The 11,408-nt window shown below is 55.6% G+C and overlaps 1 protein-coding gene across 2 annotated transcripts in view; it reads left to right on the top strand.

Annotated features, from left to right (window-relative positions):
• RBP5 (retinol binding protein 5, cellular) overlaps positions 1-2,102 on the top strand; it is a 5,103-nt gene extending 3,001 nt beyond the window's left edge. Inside the window, exons 3-5 of one of the 2 annotated variants that reach the window (XM_012637844.1) lie at positions 876-1,019; positions 1,086-1,187; positions 1,661-2,102. In XM_012637844.1, the coding sequence (XP_012493298.1) occupies positions 876-1,019; positions 1,086-1,187; positions 1,661-1,714 (300 nt within the window). In that variant the 3' untranslated portion in view covers positions 1,715-2,102. The remainder of the gene's footprint in view (positions 1-875; positions 1,020-1,085; positions 1,188-1,660) is intronic. The other variant, XM_012637845.1, reaches the window with a different exon arrangement.
• The last annotated feature ends 9,306 nt before the right edge of the window (positions 2,103-11,408 follow it).

Here is an 11,408-nt window from a genome sequence, read left to right on the forward strand (position 1 = left end):
TTTCTTTTTATTAATACTTTTCTAATATGGTTCCTAAAAATGTTTAAATTATGTATGTGGCTTGCATTTATGACCCGTTTTATTTCTATTGACTATCACTCTTCCAAATGGCTCTCATCTGTTCCTTCCTAGCCTTTCAAACTGTCACCACGTAATTCAGGCCCTCATTTCTCACCTAGTGCCAGAAATTAGCTCTCAGTTTTAACTCTTCTCTAATCCACTCTGCATATGATAGCCACAGGATCTATCTAAAATATCAAAGTGACCTCGTCACCCTTTCAGCGTCAATCTACTAAATTCCAGGTAAAATCCACACACCTAACGTGGCAGACAAGGGTCTTTGTGAACCAGCTCCTCATTTGCCCTTCCCACATCGTCGCTAGGTTAGAGGCCTTCAGAGCTATTTGCCCTTCTTTCTTACCTCTCTGTTATTTCTTTCCTTGCTAGAAATGTCCCATTGTCTCCAATCCAATTACCTCGTAACTTCCTTGAAGACTCTGCTCTTCCCTCCTGACTCCCACCCCACACTCTTGCCTGGTATCCTGGACACCTCTTTACTGATCCTCCATCTGTTCAAGACTCGGAGCTCCTTGGTTAGCAGGGCCTATCCCGTGGAAGGGCTCGGTAAAGGTTGATTGGAATGCCCAGGCCCAGAGAGGTTGAGCCTTCCTTTCCAAGGACACTTAAGCTGTTCTTGAAACTGGAAAAGAGGAGAAAAGAGATTACCTGGTAGGACTCCCAACCAATCTCTCTTCTTTCCCAAAAGCCTCTCCAGGTCAACCAGAGGTGTCCAGAGAACAAAGTCTCCATTCTTCATCACCCTCTCCCCAATTTCACTTCCAGTTATCCTGCTCTCTCCCTGCTCTCCCCCAAAGGTCACCGCAGACAACTCTGGGCCCCTCAGTGGACGTTTGGAGTGGGGAGTGGAGTCCTGCGGGATCAGAGCAGCTCTCTCACTCAGAACGCAGGGCCGGAGCAGACAGTATCTGCTGTGGAGCGTGAGGGGGAGCCCAGCCAGAGTGAGTTGGGAAGCATTTGGGGGGTCCTACCCCTTAATCTTCCCTCATTCCTGCTTTCCCCTATAGACCATAGTAACCTGGGAAGAGGAGCAGCTGGTGTGTGTGCAGAAAGGGGAGGTCCCCAACCGGGGCTGGAGACACTGGCTGGAGGACGAGAAGTTGTATCTGGTAACTGGGTGAGGGCTGGGAGGGGGGACACACATGAGAGTGGCTGGGAGAAGGGCCTCCTGCTAGGATGTGTCCCCTTGCCCACACCAAACAGGTCTACTACTCTACCCGCTACCGCAGCCCCGCTCCCCCTTCCGAGGAAGGGACCAAGGAGGGAAAACAAAAGCACCAGGAAGGGGGGAGGAAGAACTGGAGTGTCTGCGGTGGGCCCTGGCTGCTCTGCAGATGAATGCCCATAAGTCAGAGCTGCAGCGATGGACACTTCACCCACTTCACATCCCCTGACCCAGCCACCTCCCTTCCTCTGGGGTGAAAAGTTGAGGATTTGGAACAATGATACAATTCCCCATGCATCAAACACTCTAGCGGCTATATCTGGAAGGATTAAATGGAGGTCAAGGACTTGGAAAAAGGAGCTCCGGCTTGGCAAGAACCCTCTTTCTCTCTCCTCCTCATGCCTCCTCTGTCCCCAGGAACTGACGGCCAGGGATGCAGTGTGCGAGCAGGTCTTCCGGAAGGTCAGATAGCCGGACAGGAGCTGAGGCCCCCCGCCAACAGCACCAGACTCCAGACTCTTGCTTGTGCCAGGTCCCCAGTCCCACTCACCCTCCCTCTGGGTCCCTCCTCACCCCTCCCCATGATCTGTAATTTGCAGTCCCCAGGCCAAAGTCCTCTCTTTCTCATACTCCACTGCTCATACTGACCTCACCTCCAGGATGAAAAGAGCAGGCAAAGGGAAAGGGCCCATAAGGATGGCCAGTCTCTGCTCACCCCATTCATCCGGCCTCTCATTTTCCTTCTAAGAAAGAACTAAGCTTTGGGCATTTGGGGGTTAGTGGAAATTCTATCCTGGTAGACCTTTTGGAAGACCGTGACTGGGGTTCAAAAGTTTAAACAGGAGCTATTGGCAGAGTCGTTTTGTCCACTTCTTTGTCCTTCTTCTCGAGAAAGCCTCCTGTGCTCAACAGAACCAGGCCCAAGGCACAGCCCCACCCACACAGGGCTCCGCAGACTCTCAGACACCTGAAGGCCCCCTGGCTGTTCTATACTTCCATCCCACGGGCTGGGGAAGAGGGATGGGACTGGGCGAGACCGTTGCCCAGTGCTGGGAGAGATGGGGAGCCTCTCACTAGTGGCCTGGCCTCCATGGCTGCCCTGGGAAGGACAGGCAGCGAGGAGGCCAGAAAAGACTGCAAAGGGAAGCAGCCAGAGGTGCCAAGGGATGGAAAGCTGAGGGCTATGAGGGTGTGAAGGCAACAGGAGGAGACGCCCAGCAGGCCTGGCTAGGTGGACCCTCTGCTCAAAGGCCAGCAAGGCTGGAGGCAGGGGCTGCAGAGGACAGCTGAGGACAGCAAGGCCCCTCCTCTAGGGTCCCAGAGTCATTGCCTTGGAAAACAGCCCAGAAGCACAGGGCTGGTTCAGGGTCAGGGCCAGGTCCAGCCTCTGGCCTTGGTTCTTTCAGAATAAAAGTCCCATGGGGTACAAGTGTCAGAGAGAAGAGGGCTCAATGTGGATGTAGGGACAGAGCCTGATGGAAGTGTTAGGGGTTTGGAAAGTCCCTGGCCCCATCGGATGACCACCTTTGACCCCTCTTCCTGCAGCGGCCAGGCCCCCTACACAGACAAGACACTTACTGGGGCTCTGGCCAAGAAGAACTACACTTGCGATACTGACCCTACCACACACCCTGGAATGAATTTGGAAAAGAAAAAAAAGAACTCAGAGTTGAACTGCATAGCTTACTTCCTGCCCAGCCTCTCTGCAGATGTCCCCAGTGGAGTGGGGAGTGGAGGGCCCTCTTCCCAGCAAAGCCACCCGGCAGCAGCTCTGAGGGCTGCCAGGGCCTACCTCATCCCTTTCCGAGGCACGGGAAGATGCCCCACGTGTACTTGCCCATCGCCCAAGTCTCCAGGTCCACACAGTGTCCTGGCTCTTGAGTTCACAGTGCATGTCCAAGCCGCTCCCCACAGGACGGTCCTCCATGCCCTTCACGTTGGTCCAGTGCCCCTGGCTGGGGTCTTGCCACAGGGCCTGACTCAGGAGCTTGTAAGCCTCTGCAGTGGCTTTAAGACCCAAGCTAGAGTGGGCTCAGTCCCTCAAAACTCCCTGCGACGTGGGTGTCCAGCCCGTGGGCACTGCAGGTTCCCATCCTCAGCTCAACTGCAAGAGCCAGAATCCAACAAGAGGCCTGGAGACCCCCAGGGAACACAAGCCTGGGCGAGGACTGAGAACGTAAGATGCATCTCCAGGGGGTGGGAGCCCAACCCCTGAACTGTGGGCAGCTGGAGCTGCTGCCTTCCCTGCGGGAAACGGGGACACTGCTCACTGCAGTGGAAGCCAAAGTCAGTCCTCCCTCCTCCACCAGCTTCTTGGATATCCCATCCCCACCACACCCCAATTCCCAACCCACACACTCATCCTCACAAGACACCCCTCATTCAAACCAGGCTCCATTTGTCCTCAGTGGGAAGAGATGGTCACCGGAGAACCAATGAGTGCGTGAAGAAAGGGCAGGGGAGGGCACAACCGAATGTGAAATGTGAAATGGAATAACCGCGCTCTTTAAGCCGGCCCAGTGCCAGGCCCCCACCCCACTCCCTGTCCACCAGGCCCGGTAGCACCAGGAGTCACAAACAACCTTCTTGCCAAACTCCAAATGATTCTTTAGCCTCTGCTGAAGGACTTGGGCTCCAAGTCTTGCTGGGGGTCCCAAGAGGAGGCAGAGCAGCAAAGGCTAGCCAGGTGCCCCTCCTCACCTGCCCCACCTCTTCCCTGGGCCACCACCCCAGACCTGTATGTTGAAAAGAAAGGAGCTCAGGTGGAAACGGAACATTCCTCAGCTCTAAAGCACAAAGGCCATCCCAGCCAGGAGCTGATCCTGCAACACGGTTGGACCCCCCCCCATTGGCAGCAGGGAACCCTTAAAAGCCACCAGAAATCCTAGGATCCCGAGAGAGCAGAGGTATGGCCATTTTGGCCCTTTTCCCCCATCCTGATCTTACCCACATGAGAAGCAGGAGCCACGTCTGCTCTAGGCTTCAGTACCCAGAGTAAGAGCCTGAGATCACCAATGCGGAGGATGACGAAGAGGGTGGGGAGGCGGCCCCCCCTCCAGCCACTCCCTGCCCTTCCACAGGAGGGTCTTCATCCTCTGGAGCCCACTGCCCCTCCAGGCCCCGGGACCACTCCCTATACCCCCATCCAGCGCTCCGAGAAGTCTCCCCAGACTCCCCCTGCCCCAATATAACCCCCTGAGTCGTGACAGCACCCGTGCTCTCAGGGTCCCTGGGGGCTGACCTGGAGCCATCCCAGGGCTGTGTCCCTGATGACGGGCAGGCGAGGGTGGGGGAGACCCTGTAGGCACAGCCTACAGGTGATGGGGCGAGGGTGAGGAGACGTGGTGGGCAAATCCAGGAGCTCCGTGGAGGACTCTGATGCAGCTCACCTGGGTTTGCACAGAGGGCAGAAAGAAAGAAATAAACAAGAGTGGTAGCCAAGGCCGCTGAGGCCAGGGGTGCAAGTGATGCCCAGAGAACCCTGTCTGGCCAGGGGCCAGAGTAGGCACCACCACGCTGGCCTCCTCTTGCCCCAGATCTCAGCCGATGGGCTGGGACTGCTCTATGGGCACCTGTCTGTGTCCAAGCTGAGTACCCACCCCCACCAGAGACCGCTCAGGTTCCAGGGGACAACCTGGAGCTGACCTTCCATACTCACCCTTCCAGTAGGAACAAGAGTGACCTCTGTCTCTCCACTGCTTCCTGGCCTACCTTCTAGCTGAGGGTAAGCCTCCTGCCTCCCCCACCCCACCATTCCCACGCCTCCCTTCCCTCCCTCCCTGCCTTCATTTTGCTCTGGCCACTCGGGAGAGGGGGCAGCCCTTGGAGCCTCTGTTCTGTCCCCAGTGGGCAGTGCCCAAGCAGAGGGTCACCAGCATGGCCAGACCACTGGGTTCAGGGATAAATCACTTACCCCAGAGGCTCCAGATGAGCCTAGAACAGCGCTCAACGTTGGGAGGGAGCACTGCAGAGCGGTCAGGCGAGCAGGCTTTGGTGTCAAACTGCTACCTGTTACTAGCGGCGTGAGCATGTACAAGGCACCAGCCGTAGGCAAATAGGCCACATTCACCAGTCGGACCGGGCAGTACCAAGAAAACTTCCTTCCTCCCGGGGACTTTGTGAGGATTCCAGGTAGACAGCAGAGTGCCGGGAACAAACACTCGCTACCATCGCTTGTGGCATTCCCTGCGCCTTCACTGGCTGACTGACACTCTCTTAATCGGAGGTAAAGCCTTCTGTTCTTCAGGTAAGGATAAGACATCAGCTGCTGCTACCCCTGAACTTACAGCGACACGTTTATACCAAAGTCTAAGTGACAGATACCAGAGAAATGGAACTGGCATAGCCCTCACCTTGGCTGTCCAGGCAGGTCTGGGGGTGACGGAGATGAAGGGGAGCTGTTGCAGCCCCCAGGGCTCCAGACCCAGAGCGTCTCACTGCACCCCACCCCTCACACCCAGAGGAGGATGTGCACGCTCCCCCAGACATCACTGCCCTGCGGAGCCCCCGCGCCAGCATCCAGGCACTTCTGCTCCTGCCACAGCCACTCCGGCCTCCCGCCTTGCGGAGGAAGGCTTCAGTGCAGGGGAGCCCCAGCGCCCCACCCCCACCTCGATCCCTCAGGCCTCCCCTCCCCAGCCCCCCACAATACACACGGAAGCTACCCCATTCGAGCAGGCACAGCCACTGCCCCTTGACCCTCCGGCTCCTTAGCCCTGGTCCCCACAAATGCTGGATACGGAAGCCCAGTGCCTTGACTCTGCCCTGGAGTAGCCTCTCACACTTCCTTCCTCTGAGAGGCCTCTGGGCTCCTGCTCCGGTCCCCTGCAGAATACGTCGTCATCTGTCCACGCTAACAGAGCTCCAGCCCCCCTCCGTCATGCCTCGGTGTGGGCCCCGCCAGCCCTGCCCTACCAACGAGTCAGTAGGTGGAGGGTCTACTTACGTGTGAACCCAACAGTTTTTCTTCCGTGCAAATGTGCATGTCCTGCGCAAGGCTGTCTCGCACACGCCTCTTCAGGGCACAGTGTGTGGGGCCCAATCCAGTGTGTGCATCTTGTCGTGCGGCCTGTTCATTCACTGCCCTGTAGGACTGCTGAGAGCCAGAACCTTCCTTCCCCTTTGCTCTGTGCACGTAACAACAGCTGTGGCTTCTTCACCGACCTGGGCAGGTGGCACAATACAGAGCTAAAAGCACTGCTTGAGGAGTCACCGCCGGTGCCTTGCTGGGTGACCTTGGGCAAAGGATTTTGCTTCTGTGTGCCCGTGTCCCTCACAGGACGCGTCCTGCCCAGCTCTGATGCTCCACGACTGACCTCCTGTCTCACCTTCCACACCCACCTCCTCCCTTTGTTTCCTCTCTCTTCCTGGCTGCTTCAGACGAGGCTTGCTCATGGCCGTGATGCAGCTGTAAGGACACTATGGTCACTCTTCATGTAACCAAAGCATATCCTGCTGGGTCCCCGATGGAGACAGAGCCCACACAGGGAGGGGCAGCCAAAGGGCAAAGCCCTCTCTCCTGAGGTCGCTCCCCCCGTCCCAGCCTGTCTCCCCACCGGCCTCTCTTTCTGGGTAGCACAGATGGGACAGGGGACCATTTGAATAAGGGTTTATTAAAGTCTTGGAGGAAACAAAAGGGAAGGGAACAGAGGGTGACATACACCTCGATTATCTGAGGCACAAATGCAGCCTCACCCACAAACTCCTTACTGTCGCAGGGAGGGGCGATGCGGGAGGTCACACGACCGCCTTGCTGTTAGCAAGCAAAGCGCAGGCACAGTGTGCTTAGACAGTCCTTTACTAAATAACTTCGCTTCAGGATGAAAGTCCACACAAAGCCCGTGGGGATTGGAAGATTTGGAACTGGGATCTCCAGGCTCTGAACTTGATCCTCTGGACAATCCGCTGGTGTGGGACCTGGTCCGAGAGTCTCAGGACGCAGTCTCTGGGGCTGCTCTTCCCTGCCCATCCGCTCCCCTTTTCAACAGCTTCTTGGTTCCCTTTAAACCTTTGCTATTCTCCCAAAGCCTTGCCTCCTCTGTGTTGGCCTCCTGCAGGTCATACTTTAATCTGTCCAGTCCTGCTACTGGATGGGGAAGGATGAAAGGGCCCTTCAGATCTTAAGGTGGAGGAGGACGGGGTCAGAGCCTGTCTGAAATACAACCATACCTAGCAAAAATAGCACCCTGCTAACTGGCCTCCTGCACTGACTGTACTAAAATAATGTCTACTTCTATGATGGCCAGCCTCCAAGATGGCCCCAGCAACCCCTGCTTCCTGGTAGTCCTGCCCTTGTGTCATCTCCTCCCACACTGTATCAGCGTTGGTCTGTGTAGATAGAATGTGCCAACAGAATATGGCAGAAGTGACACCATGTCACTTCCAAGGCTGCATTATAAAAGGCGTTTTGGCCCCCGCCTTGCTCTTTCTACCTTATCACTTGGGAAAGCCGGCCACCAGTCCATAAGGACACGCAAGGATCCTACAAGGAGGCCGTGTGCGAGGAACTGAGGCCTCCTGCCCACAGCCGAGGGCGCCATCCTGGAAGCAGACCTCTGGCCCCAGTGCGGCCATCAGAGCCGCAGCCCGGCCCACACCTGGACGGAAGCCTTGCGAGAGACCCTGAGCCCAAACCACCTATCTCAGCCACTTCTGGACTCCTGACCCTCAGAACCAGTGAGAAATAATACGATTGTCATTTTAAACTGCTAATTGTGGGGGTGATTTATTACACAACCACAGGTAACTGACACATGTTCCCAACTTTGAATTTCATCGCACATGTCCCCTGTCCTAGCACCATGGCCTCAATATCCACCAAGCAGGCAAAAGAACCGGGTGACTAAGGGCAGCGAAAATATGCCCAGCCACAAAAAGGCTCAGGGCTCACAGTCCTGCCTCTAAGCCCAGATGCCACCTAAGCACCCAGTGCCCACATCTCAGCGTCTGTCCCTCTACAAGTCTAAAGTGAAGTTCAGAGTCAGGCAGCTGTCCCCTTCCCTTCCTCTCTGAGGCCCACCTGCCTGAGTACTGTCTGAGAACCACCCTTCCCTAGGTAATTGCTAAAATGAATGTCCAGCATCTTCGGGTGGCACCCCGCCCCTTTCACAGGTGTGTGACCTCACTCTGTGACTTCAAAAGAGCAGGTACATTAGAATACAGCTCAATGTGCCTCACGTCGTTAGGGAGAATGAGTACCCAGAGGCAGGGAGGACATCTCAGATGGCACCAGACCTTTACCAGTAGGAAGCAGACCGACAGATTGTGTGGAGCACAGAGCAACGGGGCCTGAAGCCCAGCAGCAATGGGGGGAGGACGTTCCAGACATGCGGGACGGGAGGAGCCACCCTGGATAGCCGGTGGGGCCTCCCGGAGTAAAGAGTCTCTGGGGTCCTCCCGATCCCTCCGGGGCCAGCACGGTGATACCGCAGCCAGAGGCGTCTCTGCTGAAGGGGGGTGAGTGAGCTGGAGAGATGCGGGTGAAAGGAGGCTTCGTGCAGAGGCCATCAGCCGTAGCCAAATTTGACGACTGAGAGGAGGAGGATACCTGGGAAGGTGTTACGAAGGCTCTCTAGTCCCCTGTGCTCTCCCTGACAGTCAGAGACTACGGGCAGCCCCCAGCCTGCCCCCAGGAGCTTCTGCTGTCACCCGGAAGGACCTGGATGCCCATCAGGCCCAGACCTGCTGCCACTTCCAGAAGCCCTGTGACCAAATGACAGACCCAGGTGAGGGCCAGCCGGACCCTCTCGGGGCAGAATCCTTCTCCTTCCACTCAGGGAGCTGCTCCCTCCAACAAGGCACCAACAGTGAGGGGCCAGGTCACGTGGCGGTGGCCACAACGCTCACCAGAGAACAGTCGATGGGAGGCTGTGCTCAGATCATCTGCCTCCACGGCCCAGCCCCGCTCCCGGACACACCTGTCTGCCACCCGCTTCTCCTCCCGCCCAGGCACCTTCCTCGAAGGCCCCAACAGCTGGTGCAGACCGCTCCTTCTCCTCTCTGCCCCGTCCCAAGAACTCGCCCACAGTCACAGGTGGGTACCGTATGTGCCAGGCACTGGGCTCAGTGCTGGGGCTGCTGCAACCTGTACGACAAAGTCCCTCCCCCAAGGAGCCCACAGTCCCGTGGGGAAGGCAGACAGGTGGGCAGGAGGTTACCATGCATCAAGATACGCTCCAGCGGCCTTAAGCGCAGGGAAAGTAATCCCGCCTGAGTCAAAGAGGGCTTCCCAAAGGACATGAGGAGGGAGGTGTCCGGGGCCCCATCACTACATGCCAGGCATTTACTCCTCTCAAGAACCCAGTTCCATATTATTGTCCCCATTTGACGGATAAGGAAACTAAGGAACAGAGAGTTTAAGTAATTGCCAAAGTTATCTATCAAATGAGAGGCAGAGCTAGAATTTGAACCCAAATAGGTTGGAGGCTGACCACCCAACCCGGGGTTTCTCAGGCTCGACACTGTTGACGTTTGGGCCAGATAATTTGTTGTTGTGGAGGTGCTGCCTTGTGCATTGCAGGATGCTTAGCAGATCCCTGGCCCCCATCTACTAGATGCCAGTAGCAGCATCCCCTGCTTATAAAAAACAAAAACAAAAATCTCTAGATATTGTCACATAGCCCCTAGGGAGCAAAATTGCTCCTGCTTGAGAACAACTGACCTAACCATTTTGCTATTAATATTTTCCCTCACTAAGCAAGTCATGATATTTATTGTCTGCCAAATGCCAGGCACTCTCCTGAGCAGTTTCAGTTATTAACTCACTTAATCCTCGCAACAACCCTCTGGTGTGGGGACTGTTGTCCTTATCCTTGTTCTTCAGATGAGGCTATTTAGAGGCACAGAGAAATTATATGAGCTGGCCACGGTTACAAAGCTTCTACGTGGTCGTGCCTGGACTCGAACCTGGTGACTCTGGCATAGGAGCCCACCCCTTTAGCCACTACGTTATGCTGCTTTTTGGTCTCTGATGACTGAAGATCATGGTATTGGTCAGGGAGTCACAGGTGCAAATGCGAGACATATTTGGGAAACCGTGGAATCATGAGTGTGACTGGCACACACATGCAAGGTGGGAACCGTGTGGAGGGACGTCACGCAGAGCCGGTTATGGAGGAAGAAACTGCCCAACAGGCCAGTGGATCAGAGGGCGCAGCCATGCAAAGTTTTAAAGCCAGGAAGGGGCACAAGCGACTGAGACTTCAGACAGACATGGACAGAGTGGGCAGGGTGGGCCTGAGGGCTGGTGACCAGCACTCCTTTGGGGTCGCTTTAGCCGCTGCCCACGCGTCCATAACCTACGGAAGTCCAGGCCCTGACTTGCAAGCCTGAGATGACTTGGGGATGGAGAGCATGCAGGACAGACCCAAGTCTCGTCACGGTCACCCCTCTGCCCCAAATCCCTGGTGTGTCCACCTGTCTACTGACCATTCAGGACAGAAGCTCAGGGTCCCAGCCCAGGGGACTCAGGGACCTCAGCTCTCCACCCAGCTCCTGAATCTCCCCACTTTCCTAGCACTGGGCACAGCAGCCTCAAAGTGCCCTGGCCCAGGGACAGGTGTCTAAAGACAAGACAGGGAGACTGTAGACAGGAATGGCCCAGGCTCCCCTGTGGCTGTTTGGATTCCCAGAGAGAACAAACTCCTCCCTAGACGCTGGGTCTGACGAAGTCTGCATAAGGCCAGGAAAACCCAGATCCTTTCTGTTGAGCCCTTCCCCTTGCAGGACAGCAGGGGGCAGCACCAACAGGATTTGCAGAAATAAAGTCACTGGAGCACCCGGTCCTCCTCCACCCAGCTGCCCGGGGCGGAAAGGATCCATGCCCGCCTAAGCTTATATCCAAGGACAAAAACTTCTTTCTTCATTAATCATGTGGATTGAAGGTTCCCCTGGAGCCAGAATCTAGCATTGTCTTCAGGATCCGTGACCTCATTCTTCTAATCCTGTCTGGTTTAGAAAGGACCATCTGGTCACAAAAAATTATAATTTTAAATACATTTTATTTTGTAACTATTAGAGTGAAATAATATTACAGAAATGACACTAAATAGAGAAACATTGTTTACATCATCCATAACCCTATACTGTAATGACATTTAGATTTTTCTCATGGATGTTTTCTCTGTGAACACAGTATACTCATTCACACAACCTGGTAGCTTGCCTC

The sequence above is a fragment of the Propithecus coquereli genome, unplaced genomic scaffold (assembly GCF_000956105.1).
Source record: "Propithecus coquereli isolate 6110/MARCELLA unplaced genomic scaffold, Pcoq_1.0 Scaffold124, whole genome shotgun sequence".
Classification (NCBI taxonomy): domain Eukaryota; kingdom Metazoa; phylum Chordata; class Mammalia; order Primates; family Indriidae; genus Propithecus; species Propithecus coquereli.